The sequence below is a fragment of the Mirounga angustirostris genome, unplaced genomic scaffold, assembly GCF_029215605.1.
Source record: "Mirounga angustirostris isolate CCGP_5_RB_7025 unplaced genomic scaffold, mMirAng1.0.hap1 SCAF_15, whole genome shotgun sequence".
Lineage (NCBI taxonomy): Eukaryota > Metazoa > Chordata > Mammalia > Carnivora > Phocidae > Mirounga > Mirounga angustirostris.
This window is the reverse complement of record NW_026991723.1, coordinates 10,960,561-10,988,056: the sequence shown is the minus strand read 5'-3', so window position 1 is coordinate 10,988,056 and position 27,496 is coordinate 10,960,561. Positions and strand designations below refer to the sequence as shown.

At 41.7% G+C, this 27,496-nt stretch overlaps 1 protein-coding gene across 1 annotated transcript in view; it reads right to left on the bottom strand.

Moving 5' to 3' along the window:
- Positions 1–27,496, bottom strand: part of PGM5 (phosphoglucomutase 5) — a 196,325-nt gene that overhangs the window by 164,025 nt on the left and 4,804 nt on the right. Inside the window, exons 2-3 of the mRNA XM_064580087.1 lie at positions 12,936–13,098; positions 667–813 (exon numbers count right to left, since the gene is read on the bottom strand). Of these exons, the coding sequence (XP_064436157.1) occupies positions 667–813; positions 12,936–13,098 (310 nt within the window). The remainder of the gene's footprint in view (positions 1–666; positions 814–12,935; positions 13,099–27,496) is intronic.

Below are 27,496 nucleotides of genomic sequence, written 5' to 3'. Positions count from 1 at the left end.
ATATGGTATTAGTGATGTTATATTGTTCAATATTAATCTGTAAAATTAAAAGTTATAATCTGAGTACTTCAGAAGTTTCAGTCACTCTCTAGTATGGGATATTTGGGGCAATTTCATTCTGTGCTTTGCCTCAATCCATTTGGTACTTACTGAGCTCCTTCATAAAATCTCCTCACATAGTGCTTGGTATGGAATGGGTGATCCTTTGCACATTGAATCAAGTTGAACAGCATGGTTCTGGTTCTGACTTGGAAAAAAAAATGCCTACCATCCATGCGTATTTTTAATAACTCCATTACCTTGTTGGTTCTCTTCTTAACTACATAAAATATTCCAGCATCTTCACTGTAATTGATTAGAAAAGTGAAGACATGGTTTGGCGATTCATGTCCTATTCTTGAAATGGCATAAGGGAGTCAGCTATGACGTTTTTCCTATGTTGAAAGTGATCTAGAGTTTGAGAAGTCATTTTTAAAAGCTGCCAGTTCTGAGTATCTTGGCTGCTCTCACTTCCCTGTACACCACAGTCATACTACATCTGCTTATCAAGTCACTCCCCAAATAGATAAACCAATCACTTTGGTGTGTGCACCCCCCTCATCCCAGAAAGCAGAGTCACCTCCACCCATGGAGTTATTCTGAGTTCTTCAAAATATAATCTATTACCTCTAAATGGCTTGAATTTGTTCTCCAGGTCAAATTCTTGTCTTCCAAGCCGAGATAGGTCAATTCGAAGATCAGGGCATATGGCATATTCCTCAATTGTTTTGCTGATCTGATAGATTTTGTCTGAGACCACATCTGGTGCAGGACCTACATTTGGAAATAGCACACCACCAAAAATACATTTTTTTTAAAAAGTGTCTGCAACTTCAATCAGAGGAATGTTACTTCCTTCACCACCAAGCAAAAGAAAGATTCATTTGTTCTCCAAACAATGGACAACAGTTCACCGTTCAATTAGGCTCCATATTCCTTGTGTTGTAATCATCCATGATGGAGGAAATTTGGTCAGCCTCAACTGTTCTACATAGGCTAATAACCCATATGTTTGTTTGTCTGAATCCACTTCTGAGCAATGATACATCTTCCCTAAAAATAGTTTCACACCTGCCAGGGAGACCCGGTTATGTAATCAGCTTTTTTCAGGATATGAGACACCAACAGGATATGCACTTGACAGAAGTGAGGGATTCCAGATTTAAACTGCAGCCTCCCAAGTGCACCTAGAAAAAGAAAATATGACTTCTACTCCCAAGTCTGCTCCCTTGTTGAGGCAGAAGCTTGCCAGGGTTAACTGTTTTCCCCAACTCACACTCTCTAGTGACTTCCAAGTTTTTAAAATGAGGTTTAACCAAAAATACTTGATGTGCTTCCTCACAAGGTCAAGAGGACAATTAGGCTGTGAAAGACTTTAAATGAACATGAAATCAACAGTTGGACCGGCTTCCAATTTTCTTTTTAATTTTTGTATCTTACTGCAAGTCACTTAAGATTTCTTGCAACAAGTTTGGGAATCAAATGAGTACATTGAAAGATCTGAAATATCAATAGATAGGTTTTGTATGAATTATACTCACCAAGTCTACTGTAACTTTCAACTGAAAAGAAATCAAGAAATAATTTCTTTTCTATCCCAATCCTTCAAGCTACACTGTTCAATATAGTAGCCACTAATGATATGTAGCTATTGAGCACCTGAAATATGGCTAGTGAAATTGATACGTGCTGTGCTTGTAAAATACACATCAAATTTTGAACAGTTCATAGAAAAAATCTAATAGATTGCATTTAACTTTTATAGTAACATGCCGAAATAATATTTTCAGTATACTAGGTTTAAAAGTGCATCATTCATTTCACCTTTTGTTTTTTACTTTTTTATGTGGCTACTAGAAAGTTTAAAATCATCTCCGACTCACAATGTATTTCTATTAGACGGTGCTGCCTTAAAGCATAGCACTGTTTTTGTCTCCCAATAAATGCTCATTGAATGTATAAAAAGGAACAGCACCTAAACACCTCAAACTGTACACATTAACTATGTGCAGATTTTTTTTGTATATCTATTATATCTCAAGAAAGTTGTTTTAAAAATAAATACCCCCATTCTAGTGCATGGGAAAGAAGCCTAGTAGATTTTACCCATATTTCCTTGTCCTTTAGGAAAAGTAAAGACTGCAAAGAAACAAAAACAAAAACAAAAACATGGCCCTCCTCCTCCACTCCTCACCATTTTTTATCCTTCTGCAAAATGTAAAACAGTAAATAGTCTTTTTCAGTCTTTGCGTTTTTTATGCTTGTCCGATTGGAGAATGCACGAATATCTCCCTGCTCCCCTAGGTGCCACACTGTGTTCTTTGGCTGTATCCCTCACTTTTAAACAGCCTGATTTAATGACAAAGTATACTGGTTTCCAAAAGTAAAACAACTTCTAGCAAGTTTGTTTTCTATGATGCCACTCAACCACTTGTGTTGTTAACCTCACAGTTCATCAACAACCTCTGCATCCATCGACCACTTCCAAGTTCCTTGACATCTTCCGCTCTAATGAGTTTTCCTCTTCATTTTAGTCAGTGGCTGGTAGAGTCATATCTTAAGTATTATTGTCTCTTGAAATCCTTTCAAAAATACCAAATTTGAGTGTCCTCAACCCACAGATTCCTTATCAGCCATCTACCCTACTCCATACTTCTGCTGAACCTGCCCTTTCCTATACTGATGCTTATCATCACTTGATTAATCCCAGGCTATCCATCCATTCTAGTTTCACTGGTCTCTAATCTCAGGCAAGACCCTAAGGTCCACCATTTGAGCCATACCTTTGTTAGCATAATAACATGAACCTACATTTATTGAAACTTACATATACCACCTTTCACACTTTACCTGGAATTCAGCACTCACAAAAAGCAGATGAAGTAGGAGTTATTATTACCCTCATTTTCCAAATGGGGAAACTGAAATTTGAAGAGGTGGAGATCTTTAACCAAGGTCCTATCATTGGTAATAGACAGAGGCTGGATTTTGAATCCTAATCGTCTGATGTCTGCTCAGACACCCGTAACAAGTATAAGCCGCCTTGAGGCTGTGCCAAACCTACACAGCCATTCCCCAACCCTGAGACATCACCATCAGCCACCCCCACTGCTGCAATTTCCAGACTCCCACATACTGTTGGAGGTAGTCAAAAATTACACCAATTGACTCCCCCTAAGAATGAGGCCACTTAGCTTTTTGACTTCTCATGTATGAATCATCAATACATTTCCCAGAGTACCTTTTACAAAATACATCCCAAGTCCTTCTTCTCCTTGTCCCATTATCTCAGCAGGCAATTTTCTTCTTACTTTCTTTTTGAACAGGTATAGTAACTATTACCCCAAACTTTCATTCTGCACCCCTCAGAGTTGTTTTGTTCCCCATCCTTGCCTTCTCTTTCAGAAGTTCTGCTCCCTTCCCAGAATCTAGGCTCTAATTGAGCTCCATACCTTACTAATTCTGTGACACTGGTCAAGCTTTTTAAAACATTTTATTCCTCAGTGACTTCAGCGGGTTGTTATGAGGATTAAATAAGATAATGTAAGTAAGTTCTGAGTATGGTGCCCAGCACATTGTAAGATTCTAAAAAATCCAGTATTTTTATTATGGATTCCATTTCCCCTCTAACATCTTCATCTCTACTTAAAAACATGCTCAGAATGGTCCTGTCCTCTAAATGCACTTTAAAAGCAACATAGTTCCAGATGTGTCCTATTTCCCTGGCTGTGCCTACTAATTCTGTGGACACTTAGCTTTCTTTATTTTTTAAAGATTTATTCATTTATCTGAGAGAGAAACAGAGAGCGTGTGCAAGTGGTGGGGGGCAGAGGAAGAGAGAGAGAGAAACAGACTCCCCTTTGAGCACGGAGCCCACCAAGGGGCTCAATGCCAGGCTGGATGCCAGGATCCCAAGATCATGAGCTGAGCCAAAATCAGGAGTCGGATATCCAACCACCTGAACCACCCCAGTGCCCCAAGACACTTAGCCTTTTAATTCATTCTAAAAAAAAGCATCTATACGACACACAATGAAAAGAGATGAATGCCTCTTCAGGAAAAAGAAATTACAGTAAAATTGATTCTACTTTGAGTAGGAAGAAACCAACTGAATCCTTCTTTGCCATTAGGAATGTTAGCTTCAGTAATGACGCCAAGACGATGCAAATAAGAAGAATTAAGTGTTAAGAGAGGGACTTTCAATGCAGTTAAAGGCCAAATGATAAATTCAATCCCCTTCCTGTATGGCTGAATAGGTCTCATTTCCTCCTGTAATTTCGTCTACAAAATGGGTATTTAAATAATAACTTCTTCCTTTATGTCTCATAGGATATCATAGAGATGACTGAGATGTTCTTATAAGATATGAAATCAAATATAAATTCCAAATGAATTTGGAATCCATTGTTTAGTTTGGCAACTTTTATAACACATTTCTCTACGAATTGCCATTTTCTGAGCCCATTCAATTTCCTGTGTTAACAGCATAGAGAATAACTGAATATTGCCTATTTTTTTCCCTCAAATCCTCAGTAGCTGCTGCAAGACTAGATGTGGGTCCTAGGTATGCTTTCTAATGAAGCAAAACTTCTCAAAGTATAGGACACGTCATAAGATGTTTTTTCTAAAACACTTGATGTGAGTGAAGTTCATTTGTTTGGATAATGTCCCAAATGGCTGCAAGGAGGTGGAAATAATGAATATTCTGGCCTAGGCCAAAAATAATTCATAAAGACTACTGTTGTTGGTTAAAATTCGGCTCCTATCTCTGTATAAATGCAGACTCAGTGTCCTAGATTAAGATTAAGAGACTTAACAATGAAATGCAATGCATAGTTCTTGGATGCATCCTGGTTTGAATAAAACAGCTATAAATAACATTTTGGAGATAATTGGAAAAATTTGAATATAGATTAGGTTTTAGATGATATTAGAGATTGGTGTTATTTTGTTACATATTTTGTTAGGTGTGATAATGTAGTTATGTTGGAATGTCTTTCTTTTTAAGAGATATATTCAGAAATATTTAGGTGTAAAATGTCTTCATGCTGTAATTTACCTTAAAATCCTTTAGGGGAGAAAAGTGCAAAATGGAAAAATGTATATACATTAATATGTGTGTGTGTGTGTGTGTATACATTAATATAAGAAATAGTGAAATAATTCTAAGCATTTCAGCAAGAGAAAGTCAACACTATAGGAAGGAGAGATGTCTACAAGTTATGCTAAAAAATCACTTGTCTGGCCTTGAGCAGCCATGTGAACTTGAGCAAATAACAGCCTCTTGGGGATTTCTTCACCTATAAAATGACAGGAATGATCTAAATGACTTAGAGGGTCCGTTCCAACTTTAAAACCCAGAGTCCTTCCATATCAGATAAGCATCCATTATACAACCATTTCACTGTGCTAAGGAGGGCACAGGACCAAGAGACCAAGTGGATTCAAGATCCCATTAGGCCACTTCCTTGTCATGTCACCTCAAGGGTTATGATGGTTGATTTTATATGTCAACATGACTGGGCCACAGGATGCCCAGATATTTGGTTAAACCTTATTCCTGTGTGTCTATAGGGCTGTTTCTGGATGAGATTAGTATTTGAATCAGTAGATTGAGGAAAGGAGAGTGCCGTCCCCAGTGTAGTGACCTCATCCAACCCACTGAAAGCCTGGACAGAACAAGAGGCTGAGTGAGGGAGAATTCACTCTCTCTGCCTGGCTTCCAGCTGAGACACAGTCCTCTCCTGCCTTTGAGCCCAGACTTGGACTGCAACTTAAACATCAGATCTGCTGTTTCTCAGGCCTTTGGACTCAGACAAGAACTCCGCCATCAGCTCTCCTGGGTCTACAGGTCTCGGGACTTTTCAGCCTCCATAATCACGTAAGCCAACTTCCTCTCTGGGCCCTGGGGCGGGCGAGGCTGCATGCAGGCCCTTTAAGAGCCATCCCTCAGTTCACTACAGACCTGAGGGTCCAAGGGCACGAGCCTGCTGGTCTTCAAAGCCAGACATTTTGGGGGCTCATCTTTCAGGTGTCAGTCTTTTTATTTTTTAATTTTTTATGTTACATTAATCACCATACATTACATCATTAGTTTTTGAAGTAGTGTTCCATGATTCATTGTTTGTGTATAACACCCAGTGCTCCATGCAGAATGTGCCCTCTTTAATATCCATCACCAGGCTAACACATCCTCCCTCCTGCCTCCCCTCTAGAACCCTCAGTTTGTTTTTCAGAGTCCATCCTCTCTCATGGTTCGTCTCCCCCTCCGATTTCCCCCCTTCATTCTTCCCATACTGCTATCTTCTTTTTTTTTTTCTTAAAACATATATTGTATTATTTGTTTTAGAGGTACAGATCTGTGATGCAACAGTCTTGCACAATTCACAGCCCTCACAATAGCACATACCCTCCCCAATGTCTATCACCCAGCCACCCCATCCCTCCCACCCCCCACCACTCCAGCAACACTCAGGTTGTTTCCTGAGATTAAGAATTCTTCATATCAGTGAGGTCATATGATACATATCTTTCTCCGATTGACTTATTTCCCTCAGCATGATACCCTCCAGTTCCATCCAAGTCGTTGCAAATAGCAAGATCTCATTCCTTTTGATGGCTGCATAATATTCCATTGTATATATATACCACTTCTTCTTTATCCATTCATCTGTCGATGAACATCTTGGCTCTTTCCACAGTTTGGCTATTGTGGACATTGTTGCTATAAACATCGGAGTGCACATACCTCTTCGGATCCCTACATTTGTATCCTTGGGGTAAATACCCAGTAGTGCAATGGCTGGATCGTAGGGTAGCTCTATTTTGAACTTTTTGAGGAACCTCCATGCTGTTTTCCAGAGTGGCTGCACCAGCTTGCATTCCCACCAACAGTGTAGGAGGGTACCCCTTTCTCCGCATCCCCGCCAACATCTGTCATTTCCTGACTTGTTAATTTTAGCCATTCTGACTGGTGTGAGGTGATATCTCATTGAGGTTTTGATTTGGATTTCCCTGATGCCGAACAATGTGGAGCACTTTTTCATGTATCTGTTGGCCATTTGGATGTCCTCTTTGGAAAAATGTCTGTTCATGTGTTCTGCCCATTTCTTCATTGGATCATTCTGAGTACAGATCCTTTGCCTCTTTGGTTAGATTTATTCCAAGGTATCTTATAGTTTTGGGTGCAATTGTAAATGGGATCGACTCCTTAATTTCTCTTTCTTCTGTCTTGCTGTTGGTGTATAGGAATGCACTGATTTCTGTGCATTGATTTTATATCCTGCCACTTTACTGAATTCCTGTATGAGTTCTAGCAGTTTTGGGGTGGAGTCTTTTGGGTTTTCCACATAAAGTACCATACCACCTGCAAGAGTGAGAGTTTGACTTCTTCTTTGCCGATTTGGATGCCTTTGATTTCTTTTTGTTGTCTGGTTGCTGTGGCTAGGACTTCTAATACTATGTTGAATAGCAGTGGTGATAGTGGACATCCCTGCCGCATTCCTGATCTTAGGGGGAAAGCTCTCAGTTTTTCCCCTTTGAGAATGATATTCGCTGTGGGTTTTTCATAGATGGCTTTTATGATATTGAGGTATGTACCCTCTATCCCTATACTCTGAAGAGTTTTTTGTTTTGTTTTGTTTTTTTTAAGATTTTATTTATTTATCTGACGGAGAGAGACATAGTGAGAGAGAGAGCACAAGCGGGGGGAGTGGGAGAGGGAGAAGCAGGCTTCCCACTGAGCAGGGAGCCCGACGTAGGGCTCGATCCCAGGACCCTGGGCAGATGCTTAACGACTGAGCCACCCAGGCGCCCCTACTCTGAAGAGTTTTGATCAAGAAAGGACGCTGTACTTTCTCAAATGTTTTTTCTGCATCTATTGGGAGGATCATACGATTCTTGTTCTTTCTTTTGTTAATGTATTGTATCATGTTGATTGATTCGCGGATGTTGAACCAGCCTTGCAGCCCAGGGATAAATCCCACTTGGTCATGGTGAATAATCCTTTTAATGTACTGTTGGATCCACTTGGCTAGTATTTTGGTGAGAATTTTTGCACCCATGTTCATCAAGGATGAACACTTTGTGTTGGGAGATTTTTGATGACTGCTTCAATTTCCTTAGTGGTTATACGTCTGTTCAGGTTTTCTATTTCTTCCTGGTTCAGTTTTGGTAGTTGATACATCTCTAAGAATGCATCCATTTCTTCCAGGTTATCTAATTTGCTGGCATAGAGTTGCTCATAATATGTTTTTATAATTGTTTGTATTTCTTTAGTGTTGGTTGTGCTCTCTCCTCTTTCTGTTCTTTTAGTTTCTATTTCATTGATTTCTGCTCTGATCTTTATTATTTCTCTTCTCCTGCTGGGTTTAGGCTTTATTTGCTGTTCTTTCTCCAGCTCCTTTAGGTGTAGGGTTAGGTTGTGCATTTGAGACCTTTCTTTTTCTTGAGTAAGGCTTGTATTGCTATATACTTTCCTCTTAGGACTGCCTTTGCTGTATCCCAAAGATTTTGAACAGTTGTGTTTTCATTCTCATTGGTTTCCATGAATTTTTTTAATTCTTCTTTAATTTCCTGGTTGACCCATTCATTCTTTAGTAGGATGCTCTTTAACCTCCATGTATTTGAGTTCTTTCCAACTTTCCTCTTGTGATTGAGTTCTAGTTTCAAAGCACTGTGGTCTGAAAATAGGCAGGGAATGATCCCAATCTTTTGGTACTGGTTCAGACCTGATTTGTGACCTAGGATGTGATCTATTCTGGAGAATGTTCCATGGGCATTAGAGAAGAATGTGTATTCTGTTGCTTTGGGATGGAATGTTCTGAATATATCTGTGAAGTCCATTTGGTCCAGTGTGTCATTTAAAGCCTTTATTTCCTTGTTGATCTTCTGCTTAGACGATCTGTCCATTTCAGTGAGCCCCCTCACTGTTAGGGGTCCCCCACTATTATTGTATTGCTGTCAATGTGTTTCTTTGCTTTTGTTATTAATTGCCTTATATAATTGGCTGCTGCCATGTTAGGGGCATAGATATTTACAGTTGTTAGATCTTCTTGTTGGATAGACCCTTTAAGTAGGATAGAGTGTCCTTCCTCATCTCTTATTACAGTCTTTGGTTTAAAATCTAATTTCTCTGATATAAGGATTGCCACCCCAGCTTTCTTTTGGTGTCCATTAGCATGGTAAATGGTTTTCCACCCCCTCACTTTCAATCTGGGGGTGTCTTTGGGTCTAAAATGAGTCTCTTGCAGACAGCATATCGATGGGTCTTGTTTTTTAATCCAATCTGATAGCCTGTGTCTTTTGATTGGGGCATTTAGCCCATTTACATTCAGGGTAACTACTGAAAGATAGGAATTTAGTGCCATTGTATTGCCTGTAAGGTGACTGTTACTGTATATTGTCTCTGTTCCTTTCTGGTCTATGTTAGTTTTAGGCTCTCTCTTTGCTTAGAGGACCCCTTTTAAGATTTCTTGTAGGGCTGGTTTCATGTTTGCAAATTCCTTTAGTTTTTGTTTGTCCTGGAAGCTTTTTATCTCTCCTTCTATTTTCAATGACAGCCTAGCTGGATATAGTATTCTTGGCTGCATATTTTTCTCGTTTAGTGCTCTAAATATATCATATCATGCCAGTCTTTTCTGGCCTGCCAGGTCTCTGTGGATAGGTCTTTGCCAATTTAATGTTTCTACCATTGTAGGTTACATATCTCTTCTCCCAAGCTGCTTTCAGGATTTTCTCTTTGTCTCTGAGACTCGTAAGTTTTACTATTAGATGTCGGGGTGACCTATTCTTATTGATTTTGAGAGGGGTTCTCTGTGCTTCCTGGATTTTGATGCCTGTTTCCTTCCCCAAATTAGGGAAGTTCTCTGCTATAATTTGCTCCATTATACCTTCTGCCCCTCTCTCTCTTTCTTCTTCTTCTGGGATCCCAATTATTCTAATGTTGTTTCATCTTATGGTATCGCTTATCTCTCGAATTCTGCCCTCGTGATCCAGTAGTTGTTTATCTCTCTTTTTCTCAGCTTCTTTATTTTCCATCATTTGGTCTTCTATATCACTGATTCTCTCTTCTGCCTCATTTATCCTAGCAGTTAGCACACCCATATTTGATTGCACCTCATTAATAGCATTTTTTATTTCAACTTGGTTAGATGTTAGTTCTTTTACTTCTCCAGAAAGGGTTTCTCTAATAACTTCCATGCTTTTTTCAAGCCCAGCTAGTATCTTTAAAGTGATGAGTCTGAACTCTAGATCTGACATTGTACTAATGTCCGTATTGAGTAGGTCCCTGGCAGTCGGTACTACCTCTTGTTCTTTTTGTTGAGGTGATTTTTTCCATCTTGTCAGTTTGTCCAGAGGAGAACAGATAAATGAGAGAAGAAAATGCTAATGGGGTAACAATGTCCCCAGAAAATATACTCTAAACAAATCAGAAAAGACCTGAAATGGGGGCAAAGAAAGGGAAAGAAAGAAAAAAGAAAAAGAAAAAAGAAGAAAAAGATAAAAACAAACAAAAACAGAACAAAACAAAAAAAACAGAATGTGATCAAATATGATCAGGCTGGTGCATAGAGCAGTGCCACACACTAGATTTGGGGTGTATTTTGGTCTGTTAGAAGAAAGTGCCTCCCAAAATTTTAAAGAAAGAAAAACTTATATATGTACAAAAGTAAGGGTTAATACGATGAAGGGATGGAATATGACTGTAACGATGAAAATCATAAAAAATTTTACAAAATGAATTATAAGTTGCTTGAAAAAAGAAAGAAGAGGATTTAAGAAGAAAAAAAGGGAGAGACTGTGATCAGGCAGGAGAGTAGAACAAAACCATACACAATAGATTTAGAGTATATTTTGATCTGTTAGAAGAAACTGTATCTCAAAATTTTAAAGACAGAACAACTTATATTTATATGCCAAAAATAACAGTAACTACTATGAAGGGATAGAATATGACTCTAAAAATGAAAAATAAAAATGTTTTTTAAAAAAGGGATTGATAAGATGTTGGTTGAAAAAGGGAAAAAGAAAAATTCAAATGAAAAAATTAACTTTGAAAGACTACAGAATCATGGTAAAAAAGCCATGGATTCTATGTGCAGTATTCCCCTAGCGCTGGAGTTCTGCCCTTCTCATTGATCAGTAAACTTGGTCTTGGCTGGCTGTTCTGGTTGATCTTCTGAGGGAGGGGCCTGTTGCCGTGGTTCCCAAAAGTCTTTGCTGGAGGCGGAATTGCCCCGCCCTTGCCAGTCTGGGCTAAGTAATCTGCCCGGGTTTGCTCTCGGGAGCTTTTGTTCCCTGCAAGCTTTCTGTACAGCTTTGGAGGATGGGAGTGAAAATGGTGGCCTCTCAATCTCTGCCCTGGAGGAGCCGAGAACTCGGGGCCCCGCTCCTCAGTGAGCCCCCAGAGAAAAGCAGTCAGTCACTCCCATCTCCCCAGTCTCCGGTCGCACTCTGTGCTCACCCGGCCTGTGACCAAGCGTTTCTATCTCTGGCACCCAGCCCCGTGTGGAGTCTCCAAAGCCAGCAGATCCCTGCGGTGCGCTCCCGCGTGGCTCCTCCCGGGGAAGAAGGTGAGTCTCCCCGGATCTGCTGCTTGTTGGGTCCCTGCTGGAGGAGCAGTGGCCCGACGGTGCCGCAGATCCCGGTTTATGGCAACCCTAAGCTGAGAGCCCACTCCTCGGTTCCGACTCTGCGGCCAGCTTCCCCACTCCGATCCCTGGGAGCTCTGCTGCACTCAGGCGCCCCCGGTCTTTCTGTGACCCCAAGGGTCCTGAGACCACACTGTCCCATGAGGGTTCCATCCCCTGTTTAGCCACTGGAGCGACGTCCCTCAGCGGAGCCAACTTCTAAACGTTCCAATTCTGTGCTCCATGGTTCTATCACTTGCCAGAAGTGGCTGACGGAGGCCCCTCCCCCGCCATCTATTCCCCCGAATATTGCCTCGGATTCACTTCTCCGCACGTCCTCCCTTCCAGAAAATGGTCGCTTTTCTGTTCAGAGAGTTGCTGCTATTCTTTTCTTCGATCTCCTGTTGAATTTGTAGGTGTTCAGAATGGTATGATCCCTATCCAGCTGAATTCCTGGGACCAGACGAAATCCAGGTCTCCTACTCCTCTGCCATCTTGCTCCACGCCCCCCCCCCCCACCATAGGTGTCAGTCTTAAAAGCTGGAGTACCCAGTGTAGAGTACAGACCCCTTCTTCCTCGGAGAGAAGCTCAGGATTTTGCATTCTTTCTAGATGGTGGATTATTTCGCCAGCAGTGAGGTTTATGGTGAGGTTGTGTCCCAGCCTCTCCTACCCACTTTGACAGTTTCCCTCTCATTTGCCCTGTGTAAAGGGGCTGCTCTGCTAGTTTTTAGGGTTTTTTCAGAGGAAACTGGTCTATATATCTGTAGATTCAGTGTGTCCATGAGAGTAGGTGAGTTCTGGATATTCCTACGTCACCATCTTGAACCAGAACCCAGCCAGTTCCTTATAATAAATCTCTATATAGCCTACTGTTCTGTTCCTCTGGAGAAACCTGACTAATACAGCCCCTCACTGGAACTTTCTGAGCCATTTCCCCTTCACCTTGCTTGTCTACCATCAGAGGGTCATTGTAAGACTACGATAGCTGAGGCACATGGATGGCACAGTCAGTTAAGCGTCTGACTCTTGGTTTTGGCTCAGGTCTTGATCTCAGGGTTGTGAGATCGAGGCCCACATCAGGCTCCATGCTCAGTGTGAGTCTGCTTGAGATTCTCTCTCTCCCTCTCCCTCTGCCCCTCCCCCTGCTTTCACACATGCTCTCCCTCTCTCTCTCAAATAAATAAATCTTTTTTAACAAATAAAACTACAATGACGTAAGAGGACAGAAATCAGGACGACTAAGGCATATCCTAAGCCACATACCTCCATTGGCAACATTGAACTTCACTCCAAACTCTCCCCCTGGTCCTCCAGGGCAATGGCTGGCTGTTAGGATGATTCCACCAGCTGCCTTGATCTTCCTGATGATGCAGGAAACAGCAGGTGTCGACAAGATGCCATTCTGTCCAATAATCAGTCGTCCAATCTAGATCAGCCAAAAAAAAAAAAAAAATCAATCCAGTTACATGGGATCAGAGGCATTTCAATGGGAAGTGCCCCAGGCTCTGTTAACACACAGTAAATCACTTGACAAAAGGAACTGAGTGGGCTTCAGGTTAAGGGATGAAGGAGAGCTCTGGCATTGTCTTTCCAACACCTTTGGGGCACCCACATCTAGCAGTCAATTATCAAGCTGCAAACTGGATCTGCCTCATTGATATTTAGTAGTTTGAAACATCCGCTTTTGATGACCAAAAGGTTAGCTTAAACTACACAAGACGTTCTTAGTTTGTTACTGGCTTAGAAACTCTACATGTGAACATGCTAGAAATTATAAGAAAAAAGAAATGGAGTGCTTCTCTGCTTCACCCCCTTCCTCTCTCTTCCTCAGGACAAGCTCATACCGGAGGGCCCTGGCTTACTATAGCCTCGTCATACAGCGGGTGTATTTAACTGCCCTCAGAATGACCACTCTTATGAAGACAAGAATTTTATTTCCGCCACTGACAACACGTGCTGGAGACACCAGAAAAAACTCTCCAGTCATTCCAGGCAGAGATCTGGAGGTCATCCATGGGTGTGGTCAGAGTCTTTCTAGAGCTACAAAATTGACTTTAAAAAAGAAAGCCACACAGCCCTGCACAGTATTACTCAGTATGCTTTGTCTTAAAATAGAGACCAATGTCATCCAATCCAGTGTTCTCAAATGTTACGACAATTCAGAATCCGAATGAAGCCTTACAATTACCAATACTCAGACTGCATCTCAGACTAATTATATTGGAATATCTGGGGGTAGAATCAAGGCTTCATAGTCTTTAAAGCTCTACAGGTGATTTCCACGTTCAGCCAAGCTTGGTGATCAAATCCCCTTGTTAAGAATCAGCAGCACGGCCATCACCTATGAGCTTGGTAGAAATGCAGAACCTCAAGATCCACTCAAGACCCACTGAGGAAGAATCAATAAGTACCTTAACAAGATCCCCTTCCCCCTTCCAGCTAATTCATTTGTCCATTAAAATGTGAGAAGTAGTGCTGTAATCCCACAAGCCAAGTTAAGCTCTAGCATCCAGCTCAACACCAAAATTACTCTGGCACCAACTACACCATTGCTAGAAGTAGGTACTGACCAAATATGAAAATGAGGAAGATACAGGAAAAAAATGTACAAAGAGCAAACACAAGAGCTCCAAGAACAAAGCAGTCCTGGGATGATTTAGCATGGAAAGACCCACAACATCCCCAGAGTACATATTTTCAAGTGGAAGAGGCAGTTTATAAACAAATAAGCCTAATAATAATATTTACTAGTTCGATATGTTTTGGGAAGGAAATCGGCAGGGTTCTGTGAAAGAGAATAATGGGGTGTCAATTTTAATAATAAAAATAAACATGATAATAAAATAATAGCTAAGGGAGCTTGGATTTTTATCTTAAGTGCAATGGGAATTCACTGAAGAGCTTTAAGCAGTGGAAGTGATGTGATATCATTTACATTTTAAAAGATCACAGAAATGAGTAGTCCAAATGATCTTTTCAGAAAGCAAGTCATATCATGTCAGCAAAATATGTCAATGACAAACCCAAGGTAAAGCCAAAGTCATCATCATATTCTATAAGGCCCTGCATGACCTGACCCCCAGTACCTGACATCCTCTACTTCCCTCTCTCCTCAGCTCCAGCCACATTGGTTGGTTTACTGTTCCTCAAACACATCAAGCGTGATCAGGGCCTTTGCATTTGCTCTTTCCTCTGCTTTGGACACTCTTACCCAGATATTCATATGCCTCCTTCTCCTATCCTTTGGGTTTCTGTCCCAATGTCAACTACTCAGAGATAGCACCATTGGCTGACCAATATAACACAACACCCACACATCCCTAATTTTCCTATTTTCCTCTCTTTCCTTTACCCTGTTTTAATCTTCTGTATTACACATATTGCCACCTAATATTTTCCATATTATTCGTTTACTTATTTCCCAGCTATACAGAAGCTCTAAGGGCTTTGTTTTATCCACTGTTATATTTTGAGAACCTAGAACAAATCTAGTCTGTAGTAAGATCACAATAAATACGTTGAATGAATTCACCGAAAAAATGAATGAATGGCTGCTATGTGAGAAATGCATTAGAGTGACAAGAGCCAAAAGAGGAAGATCAGATGGAAGAATATTACAGTGGAGCCGAGTGTGGACAGTGTCTTGGACTAGGCTAGAGGCAGAAGAAACGAAGAGAAGGGATTCTATTTGATACTCCTTTTTGGAAGGAGAATGAAAAGAACACATAGTTAGAATGAAATATAAAAGAGAGGAACTCTGGTAGCCAGCCTTCAAGATGGCCCCCAATGATCCTTGCCTTCTGGTATTTGTGCCTTCGTGCAGTCCCCTCTGAATAAGTCCCACACTGAATAAGGCAGAACTGGTGATTAGTAGAACACTGTAGAACTGAGAGTGCATGACTTCCAAGGTGAGACCATAAATGACAGTGTTGCTTCTACCTTGCTGTCTTGGATTATTGACTCTGAGGGAGACCAGCCACTCTGTCATGAAGACATGCAAGGAGCCCTGCATAGGCACCCAAAGGGAGAGGAACTGAGGTCTACCAACAGCCAGCAGCAACTTGCTAGCTGTGTGAGTGGGCCATCTTGCAATGGATCCTCCAGTTGCACCAAACGTTCATATGACAAAGCCCCCACCAACATGTGACTGTGACTTCATGAGAGTCCCCAGGTCAGAACAACCTATCTCCTGTGAGTAAAATAAATATTCGTTGCCATGTTAAGACATAAGTTTTGTCATAATTTCTTGCACAGCAATGAACAACTAATACAAGGGCAGTGAGGAAAAGAATCTACTCCCAGATTTCTACCTTTAATAACTTAAGGGATGATGGTGTCATTTGTCAAGATGGGAAAGACATTGGACAATAATTATACTCATATTGTTATCCAGAGCCATAATAAATTATGTTCCACATGCTCTTGTTAAAATGTATTTAGTCATTCAACTCATCTTATTGAGGATTACCATGAAAGAGGCGATGTCGAAGACCCTACAGATACAGCAATAAATATGGTTTAGTCACTGCCCTCAAGGAATAAGTCTGTAGGTTCATGAATCTGAAAAATATTTGTACCTTTGTTCATATTTTTCTGTCTCCCCATTTTTAAGAATTGCTTGTAAAGAAACAACCTTTGAACATGTATCATATGATCTCACTGATATGAGGAATTCTTAATCGCAGGAATCAAACTGAGGGTTGTTGGAGTGGGGGGTGGGGTGGGAGGGATGGGGTGACTGGGTGATAGACACTGGGGAGGGTATGTGCTCTGGTAAGCGCTGTGAATTGTGCAAGACTGTTGAATCTCAGATCTGTACCTCTGAAACAAATAATGCAATATATGTTAAGAAAAAAAAAAAAGAAGAAGAAGGTAGCGGGAGGGGAAGAATGAAGCGGGGGAAATCGGAGGGGTAGACGAACCATGAGAGACGATGGACTCTGAAAAACAAACAGGGCTCTAGAGGGGAGGGGGATGGGAGGATGGGTTAGCCTGGTGGTGGGTATTGAGGAGGGCACATTCTGCATGGAGCACTGGGTGTTGTGCACAAACAATGAATCATGGAACACTTCATCTAAAACTAATGATGTAATGTATGGGGATTAACATAAGAATAAAAAAAAAAAAGAAAAAAAGAAACAACCTTTGAAGGGGGAAGGTGGGGGGGCCGGGGTGGCTCAGTCGGTTAAGCAGCTGACTCTTGATTTCAGTTCAGGTCTTGATCTCAAGATTGTGAGTTCAAGCTCCATGTTAGGCTCCACTGGAGCCTACTTAAAAAAAAACACACACACACACAATGTAAAGTTATATTCGCTTTGGGGCTAGGACTTGGAAAAAATGTAGAAATAAATATATACAATTTATTTATCAAGTAGTTGAGATTATAGACCAACTTTTTATCTTAACTACATTTCAGTTATTTCTTGTTTGAAAAGGTAATATATATTCTGTTTAAGAAGGTTAATGTGGGCGCCTGGGTGGCTCAGTTGGTTAAGCGACTGCCTTCAGCTCAGGTCGTGATCCTGGAGTCCTAGGATCGAGTCCCACATCAGGCTCCCCACTCAGTGGGGAGTCTGCTTCTCCCTCTGACCCTCTCCCCTCTCATGCTCTCTCTCACTCTCTCAAATAAATAAATAAAATCTTTAAAAAAAAAAAAAAAGAAGGTTAATGTGAGGGGCACCTGGGTGGCTCAGTCGTTAAGCGTCTGCCTTCAGCTCAGGTCATGATCCCAGGGTCCTGGGATCGAGCCCCGCATCGGGCTTCCTGCTCGAGCCCCACATCGGGCTCCCTGCTCGGCAGGAGGCCTGCTTCTCCCTCTCCCACTCTGTCTCTCACTGTGTTCCCTCTCTCACTGTGTCTGTCTCTGTTAAATAAATAAAAATCTTTAAAAAAAAAAAAAGGTTAATGTGAGAAAATATACTTGAAAAAAAATGCCAACCTTTAACATTTTGGTTATAATTGGAGGATTAACAGAAGATTAAATTCTAGTTATCTGGAAATTTTACCTATGAAGGTGTGCTCATTAGCCCACCACTACCAGAAAAAAGAGGTAATACTGAACACTGTATATAAATTTAATTGCGGGACATCTCAGGCATGATAAGGGCTAGAGGAGCTGCCTGAGAGCAAGTGATAGAGCTTCTAAAGTTAGACATGAAAAACCATGAAGATATTTGTATCCCTTGCAAATGCTCCCTAAAAGAGAATTTGAGCAGAGAATAATTTTAAGAATCAAGCAGGTAGAATGACCTATTCTGTGAATACTGATCAGCCTTCTTCCCCTGTAGCCACTCCTGTCATTGACCAATGGGTTCAGGAAAAAAGTGATCATGGTGGCAAGGAGGGAGGTTATACATGGACTCAGCAACATGGATTTCCTCTCACCAAGGCCAGCCTGGCTACAGCCACCAGTGGGCACCCAACAGAAACCAAAACTGAGTCCCTAATATGGCACCACTCCCGGGGTGATCAGCTAACCCCCCGGTTGCAGGTTGATTGCATTGGGACCATTTCCATCGTGGAAGGGGAAGAGCTTTTTTCTTACTGAAGTGGACGCACAGAAGAGAAGATACACCCAGAAGAAGAAGCACTGTGAAGACAGAGGCAGAGATCAGAGTAAAGTGGCCACAAGCCAGGGAATGCCAAGGAATATGGCAGCCACCACACCAGAAGCTAGAAGAGGCATGGAATGGTTCACCCTTAGAGCCCCCAGAGGAAGTGTGACCCTGCTGGATTTCAGACTTCTGGGCTTCTTCTAGCAACTGATAAAAAGAAATATAACCTTCGGAAGCCCTGTTGTTTAAAGAAAGAGCACTCAATTTCAAAGTTAAAAGATCTAGATGTGAATCTTGCCTCTACCCCAGAGGAGGACAAATCACTTCACTTTTCTAAGGCTTCTCGTCTTCATGTGCAAAGCTGAGAATCTTAAGATGAGATCCCATAAAGAAAAACCCTTTGTGAAATTAAGCACGACATAAGTTACCATCATCCTCCTCAAACACTTATTTTTTTTTAAGATTTTATGTATTTATTTGAGAGAGAGAGAGAGCACAAGCATGGGAAGGGGCAGAAGCAGAGGGAGAAGCAGACTCCCCACTGAGCAGAGAGTCTGATGTGGGACTCGATCCCGGGATGCTGGTATCATGACCTGAGTTGAAGGCAGAGGCTTAACTGACTGAGCCACCCAGGCGCCCCACCCTCCTCGAACATTTAAAATTCATTTTTTTAAAAAGATTTATTTATTTATTTTGAGTGAGAGGGAGAGGGAGAGAGCATGTGGGTGAGTGGGGGGAGGGGCAGAGGGAGAGGGAGTCTCAAGCAGACTCCCCACCGAGTGCAGATCGTGTCGCAGGGTTTGATCTCACGACCCTGAGATCATGACCTGAGCTGAAATCAAGAGTCAGACGCTTAACTGACTGAGCCACCCACTAAAATTCACTTTTAGACAGCAGGTTATCCCTTAAGCTACCATTTTACTTTCCAAAAAAAGTCCTAGAAATACTACCTCCACCAATGCAGCAGACGATACCTTGCAAGAAGAAAATGATCTACTTACATAATTAGCCTTGCGTTTGTTTAGGGCACTGGAGCAGGCAGCGTCTGACTTTTATTCCTGAGTGAAACCCAGACCACAAGGCGGGGGGCGGGGAAGGGTACGGTCCACATCAAGGTGTCCGGCGGCTCCCTCCCCGACCCCCCCTAGCGGGCATTGGGGGAATCGCCACTCCCATCCCCATTCGGTCTGGCTTTGGCTGGAGGAAAGGGAACCAGAGTGGGCTGCACCGGCTCCTGGGAACATGTCCTTCCGTTCCCACTGGCAAAGAGGCGCGAGGGGGCCCCTAATGCACTGTCACGTGCACACGCAATAGGCGGTACACACGTATGGCTCCCAGGATCCACAGGAAGCCACGTGAGCACTACCACGCAGGTGCCCGCAGACCTACCTGAGGCACATGCTTTCCCAGACACACAGATACACAGACAGACACAGCTTGAGCTTGTTCCTACCCAGGCAGGACTTCCAAAGGCTTGGGCAAGAGAGGATATAGCAGGGCCCAGTGTGCAATTAGCCACATTGCCCAGGGTGCCCTTACTTAATCATCTCTCTGTGTCTAGTCTCCTAAACTGATGTGGGTACCTCCCACCAATGCTTCAACCTCTCCTGGGCTGCATCATTACTGCTCCACCCCCGAATGGGAATCAGTGTGCCCTCCACATGCCACGGACCAGTGTCCTGAAAAGAGAACATTTTATCTCAGAAAGCTTTCTCCCAGTCTGGCCATTTCTTTACAGCCGGCGCCATATACAGCTAATTTTTAAGATGATTTTCTTTCTCAGGACACCTCGGTGGCTCAGTCAGTTAAGCATCTGACTCTTGATTTCAGCTCAGGTCATGATCTCAGGGTCGTGGGATCGAGCCCCTGCCTCAGGCTCTGTGCTCAGTGGGGAGTCTGCTTGAGGTTCTCTCATTCTCTCTGCCCCTCCCCCCAATTTCTCTCTCTAAACAGGGTTCTGGAGGGGAGCGGGGTGGGAGGATGGGTTAGCCTGGTGGTGGGTATTGAGGAGGGCACATTCTGCATGGAGCACTGGGTGTTATGCACAAACAATGAATCATGGAACACTTCATCTAAAACTAATGATGTATTGTATGGGGATTAACATAAGAATAAAATAAATAAATAAATAAATAAATATCAGGACTTTTTAAAATAAATAAATAAATAAATAAATCTTTAACAAAATAATAATTTTCTTTCTCATGGCTCCCTCTTTCAGAACACTAACAAACTCTTCTTCTAAATTACATTTAGCAATGAGTTCAGTTTCTAATTAGCTCAAAGTCCTAGAGAGCAGTGATGAGCAGTTGAAACCCGCAGGCTAGGATCTCAGAGTAGAGGCAGATTTTTTACTCCAAATGAGTTTCTCCCAGGAACATAACACTAATGAACGCAAGATTGCTTTCATGTGTGAACTCCCTTCAATACGACTTCCCTCCTATGATTTCCTTTGAGCTTCACCTAAGTCATTTTTTTAAAAAGAGTCCCAAAGAGAGACAAGGAAAAGTAAGCATGACATTCCCCAATATCCTCCACTCACTGTGTCATATCCCTGTCATTTCCAAAGTGAATCAGAGAGCGAAGAGAGCCATAAACAGAAGCTTCCTTGATGGTTCCCAGAGTATTGTATGGACCACACAACCACCACCACGGCCATCTCCAAAGTGCACGGAAAGCCATATACACAAAGATGCCTGTTTCCTGTCTTCATAGTTAAACAAAAACCAAAATCCACAAAGCCAAGCCGCCATGATGGCAGGGCTTTGGTCTCTTGGTCCCAGCTGTCAGAGGGGCGTGTCAGAGGGCTGCACATGAGTAAGGCGGAGATGGCTAAGTGGAATTTTGAGAAATAACAAACTCAAGACATGGATGTGGTTATCCAAACATCAAGCGACTTCTCCATTTGCACATGGATAATGATGCAGTTATATGCTTTGTTACATGGAGACCAGATGGGAGCCACTGAGCCCATCCTCAGCTTCCTGTCCCCCTGGAAGTCTTTACACACACACTTCGGGGCTGGAAGGGGGGTTGAGAGTCCACCAGAATCAAACCAAGACGGATTGTTAGGACATTCGGCCCCTAACATCTGAACAGGTGCAGAAAAGTCATGGGCACCCCAGAAGTTTGGCTCAAGTTCTATTCCTCTACCAACTCACCAATTCTGGGTATCTCATTGAGGATCAGGCAATCAAGCTTTCCTCGGGTGCAAAATGGGGGTGGTGACATTAGAACTTATGTCCCTCCTAGTAATTAGGTAATTCAGCACTTGGAAAATACTGAAATCTTTGCCTTGATGTATAGGACTTGGCTCACTGAAATAAGAAAGGACCTGTTTGTTGTTATTTTATGAGGTGCTCAACCCAACTGAAGACCTGCAGAGGAACCACTGGATCTACCTGGGTCAAGCAGGCAGAGTTGAGTGCCCTGAGAAACCGGGATTTTCATACCCAACGGGCAAGGATCCAAGGCCTTCCCTTCTGCCCCTCCCTCCCCCATTTGCTATGTGACTTCGGGCAAGATCCTTCTGTGTCTTGGGTTTGTTATCTAAAAGATGGGAGGTGAGAAGAGGTAACGTAAGCAAGCTCCAGTTCAGTGTCTTGCACCAAATAAAGACTCCAGGAGCTTCCATTGCCTTCCTTCCTCTTCCTCGAGCCATTTCTTAATTCTTCAGTATGAATTCCTTAATTCATAGTCATTGAATGAATCTGTTGTTGTTTTGCTAACCTACAGTGGTTTTCTAATTACAAATATATATATAAACATACATACATGTTCCTTTTTTGGACATTTAGGAAGCACACATAAGCAAGAAGAAAATAAGTCATCTCTGTATCTAAAAATGAGCACTGTTCACATTATGTGTGTACCCCTTTGTGTCTTGGTATCTCTGTTTCTCTCTTTCATTTACATATTTCCATATTTTTACAAAAGGGATTATTGTGTCATCTACATCTTTCACTTAATATATCCAGCCCTTCCCTTGGTCTATGTTTCTGTGTCACTAAATACTCTCCCACAATGTGATTTTAGCATATGTACAGTCTTCCAATATTTAAATGTAGCATCATTTACTGACCAATATAAAAGTGCTTTTTGGAGCACCTGGGGGGCACAGTTGGTTGAGCGTCAGACTCTTGGTTTCAGCTCAGGTCGTGATCTCAGGGTCCCGAGATCGAGTCCCATGTCTGGCTCTGAACTCAGTGCAGTCTCCTTGAGAGTCTCTCTCTCCCTTCCCTTCTGCCCCTCCCTCCCCCATTGGCATGCATGCATGCATGCTCTCTTTCTCTCTCTCTTTAAAATAAATAAAATTTTTTAAAAAGTGTTCTTTTACCTGAAGTTTTTATTTGTGAAACTAAAAAATGTTTGAGTACTAAACACAGGCTATGAAATAAATTAAACTGAATATAGCTTGACAACAATGAAATAGCAAATTAATTAGAACATGCCTACATAAATACAATGTCTTCTTTCTTCTTTAACCACAAAGCCTGCTCACTGAGAAACTGCTGAAGTCCATGGTAAGGAGTGACAGGACCGGGTCTGTACCCTCATCTTGACCTGGATCATTTCATTTTCATATCTGCGCCTCTGACTTGTACTATCTGCTAGGATATGCTATGCCAACCTGCTAACTTACCCGTGTTGTTGAGCTCACCTCAGAGAGCTGCTCTTGCAAGACAGATTCTCGCCTAGAACAGTATGATTTCTTCTACTTCTATTTCTTACTATCGGCCCATCCAACTCTAGCCCGATTCTATTTATTATCCTAGCAACATTGGTCATTTAGGAACACTTAGCCACCTCCTTCGGTTCTATGTAGTCTTCAAACATTTCTGACATCTGGTCTACTCTCCTGTTGAAGACATCCAGGGAAGAAGATATATATTTGGGGGAGGGGGTATCCTGTGCACATGCACACATACATATGCTACTTGATAAACCCTCTAAATGTTTAAAAACACTTTCCATCTGGCACCTTTATAGGTAGACAGGAAATATATATATATATAAAAAACAAAGCTATATATATAACAAAAAACTCAGTATCTTTGGCATCTTTATAGATAGAATATATATGTGTGTGTATATACTTATATATATACACATACTGCAATATATATGTGTGTGTGTATTGCCTACATATTCCCCCCCCCAAAAAACTCAGTCTCTACAGCCATGTGTTTTTTCCCGAGTAGTTGTCACAATCAATTAAAATGCATTTATGTGGCTTTTAAAATAAATTCCATCAGACCCGTTTCCATCTGGTTGGGAAACAATTACTGCCCATTTGCTAAGTGTCCCCACTCCTCATACTATGTTCCACTGAACTAAAGACCTCTGGCAATAATAGATTTACAACTCAGCAAGATTAAACAATTTACCGTTATTTATGACAGCAGGGCTGGGTTTTCTGTATTATATTCCACATTAGCATCTGTCACTTTACATTTGGGAGATCCTGTCCAAAAAAAGATTATGCCTCCGAACCAAACATTCAGCAAGGCTGCGGGAACAGACACCCTGACAAACATCCTGACAAAATACTTTAATGCATCTCTAGCGTCGGCAGCTGTGCATTTTCAGACAACTCAGCAGGTTAGCGTGGAGTCTCTTAGCCTCTGCTTGCTCTGTTCCTCTCAGTAATCTCTCACATGGCCCAGTCCATTAGGCTTGAAAATCCTCATGAAATGAGCAGATTAAGATCTGGCTTCAGTAGGGGGGGTGGGGTCCGCTTGAATGCAACCGGAGCCTCAGAAAGGTTTAAGGTGGAAAAGCATGGCATTGACTCAGCTCATTCATACCAGGAAATAATGCACAGACCCCGCAAAAAAAGTCCTTGGAGTTAAAGTCTATGCCAGAGGAGCTGTTGTCACTTCAAGTACTGTGGCAGGGTGTGTGTGCATGAGCGAGTGTGTGTGTGTGTGTGCGTGCACGCACGCGCATGTGCAAAGACATGCACACACACTAGGAGCAAGGATGGGATGGCGACTTCAGCAGTCACCACCCAAGCCTCAGCCCACAGCATGGAAGAAAGACAAACGTCAAGAGGAAGCCTTACCAAAGCAACTGTGATCACATCAACAGGCACCTTCTGGTCAGTAAAGCTACCGAGACTACAAAGCACATACGCCCAGGTCCTCTTATTCTTTTTTTTTTTTTTTAAGATTTTATTTATTTGCGAGAGAGAGAAAGAGATAGTGAGAGAGAGAGCACAAGTGGGGAGGAGAGGGAGAAGCAGGCTCCCCACAGAGCAGGGAGCCCGATGCGGGACTCGATCCCAGGACCCTGGGATCATGACCTGAGCTGAAGGCAGACGCTTAACCGGCTGAGCCACCCAGGCGCCCCCCAGGTCCTCTTATTCTAATTAGAGGAAAAGAGCTTGGTAATAATTGTCTTATGAGAATAAAGAAAACAATTGATTATAATCCTCCCAACAAACATGGAAGATGTGGGGGTAAGTGGTTTTACTTTCCCTATTTGTATAAATGAGGAGACCAACCCCGGAAAGCCACGTGACTTTTCTGCGCTCATACAAGTTGCAAACGGTAGTACTGGGATTCAAATCCAGACCTCCTCCTTTTTTATTATTTTTTCCTGGTGTGTTTAATCATCAGAGCAATGCATACACATGTACGAGTATTTAATAAAGTATATGAAGTAGAAAGAGAAAGGATTCTCCTTCCCCACCATACACAACCACATACCCATACCCCCTACCATACACACACCACAGATGTATTCACTGTTAACTGTTAACTAGAGTATGTTCTTCCAACCCTATTTTTATGCCTACATTATAGAGTTGTTTAACGTGGCCAGAGACCCAGATGACATTTTTAACTAAGCTGCTTTATTAAGTCTTGTGATAAAGCATAATGGTGTTTATTGAAAAGACAGACACACATCAGCAACATTATGTGTGAAACTTGCCTGAAGAATTTCCTATAAAACATCTCTTCTCTTTGAGCCCTCTGTGAACTCTGGAAGTTTGATAGTTTCTATACAGACGAGGGATAGAAGTTGAACTATATTCTTCTTTTATAAATTTTTTTTTAATTTTTTATTTATTTATTTGACAGAGAGATAGCGAGAGCAGGAACACAAGCAGGGGGAGTGGGAGAGGGAGAAGCAGGCTTCCTGCCGAGCAAGGAGCCCGATGTGGGACTCGATCCCAGAACCCTGGGATCATGACCTGAGCCGAAGGCAGACGCCCAACGACTGAGCCACCCAGGCGCCCTGACTATATTCTTCTTAATCTACTAATTGCTTTGTTTCACTGAACAAACTATCATTCGTACCTTTTTCACGTACCGTATAGATCCACCTCCTTTGTTTACGGGTTTTAATGCCTCAGTGGTATGCTTGTGTCATACATTAGGTACCTGCTCTCTACTATTGAACATATAAACTGTTGCCAAGATTTTCTTTTGCAAAATGCTGTGGCGAGTATTCTTGTACGTAGACATTTCCACATTTGTATTAGGAAATTTACAGGATAGATTCTCAGGTTAAGGGATTGGTGGATTATTAGACAAGTACTCGATTAATTTTGATACATACAGCTAAAATGCCTGGGCAAAAAGTTGTGTCGATTTAACTTCCATTCACATGACAATTTTCAAACATTCACACCAACTCTGAGTACTTTCAATTTTTTTCAAATTGATGGATTGTTTTTGTTTATATTTTCTCGGTTATTAATGAGGACGATCTCCTTTTCATATGTTCGTCGTTGTAGTTGACAATATTTCTTTTGAATTTTTTGAATTCTTTACTGATTTGGAAAAGCTTTTCATATGGTGTAGATATTAACCATTTGTTATAAACTCTGGCCCTCTGATTTCAACTTCTTTTCTCTTCCCATTAGAAAGCCTTAAATATAAAACTAGATACCCCTAGCTACAAAAGAGGACTCTTACTGGAGGAAAACAAAAGAAAGGCAATAATTAAATATTACATTACAAAACACCTATAACCAGAAACTTGGAAAGGGAAAGAACAATTTCTGTGATTTGATGCCAAGAAGAAGGATTTCTTTGAATTTCCTGAAAATTTTCTCTTCGTACAAATACAAGCAGTACTCCAAAATTTGACCATCACTAAAAATGTAGGAGATGAAAAATATTTAAAGATTCAGAAAATGTGGATTTTAACAAGTCTTGTGTATATTCTAGATATCCTCTTATTCACAACTAGTGAGAGTCAAGTCAGATGAAAGGACCTAAAGTTTTCCTTTGGCTCCAAAAGTATAAACATTAGAGGCATATTGGCCAAATCTTGAGTGTTTGCAATTAACTGTCAAAGCCATAGGCTAACAAAGGACATTGAGTTTTCTACCTTCAGTTTAAAGATCCCTGGGAAATTCAGACCTTCCCCCCCACTGCCTATTATTTCAAATAATCCTGTTCAAATCCTATCCCAGTATTTGTTTACGTTACTCTTGTCTAACAGAAGAGTGGCCAGGGCCGAAAACATGAAGGGTAAGGTTAGGGAAGTCAATACCTCTGCTTAGTTTCCTCAAAATTAGGTTCCAACTTCTATCCCTCAAGTCTGTACAGAAACTATCAAACCTCCAGAGTTCCCGAAGGGCTCAGGGAGAACAGATGTTTTATAGAAAATTCTTCAAGCAAGTTTCACACATAATGTTGCTGATGTGTGTCTGTCTTTTCAATAAACATCATTATGCTTTATCACAAGATTTAATAACACAGCTTAGTTAAAAATGTCATCTGGGTCTCTGGGCACATTAAACAAAGCTTAAAATAACCCACCCCAGCAACTGGGAGGGCCCAGCTGTTCTTAAAACCTCTCCCATTCCTTTTCCTTCCCCATAAAAAAAGTGAATGACGACTTGAGGCTAAAAGATTCAAGAATGAGCTAACTGAACAGGGAGATAGATGGAACCAAGGGCACCCTAAAATTGGCTATTGCTCATATAATAGATTTCCCATTTCCACAATCCAGGGATGGGGATTTGGGAAGGGAAGCGAGAGAAAGTTATGACAAGCTCTTTAGGGCTTTCTTGTATATTACAAGCCTGCCTTTCCTAATGTCTGGGCCATAGTAACTCATTCCATTCACCTATTCCGTAGTGAACACCAGTAGAAAATACAGAACAATCACCACCCAGTTCTTTTTCCCCTCTGGAGACAAGACCTGAAGCCAGCCAATCCCAGAATTCCATATCCCTCCCAGTAAAGAAGCCTTATATGTTGAAACACAGGCTTCCCCCTCTTGCTGCCTACTTCTTCCCTCCCTACATCC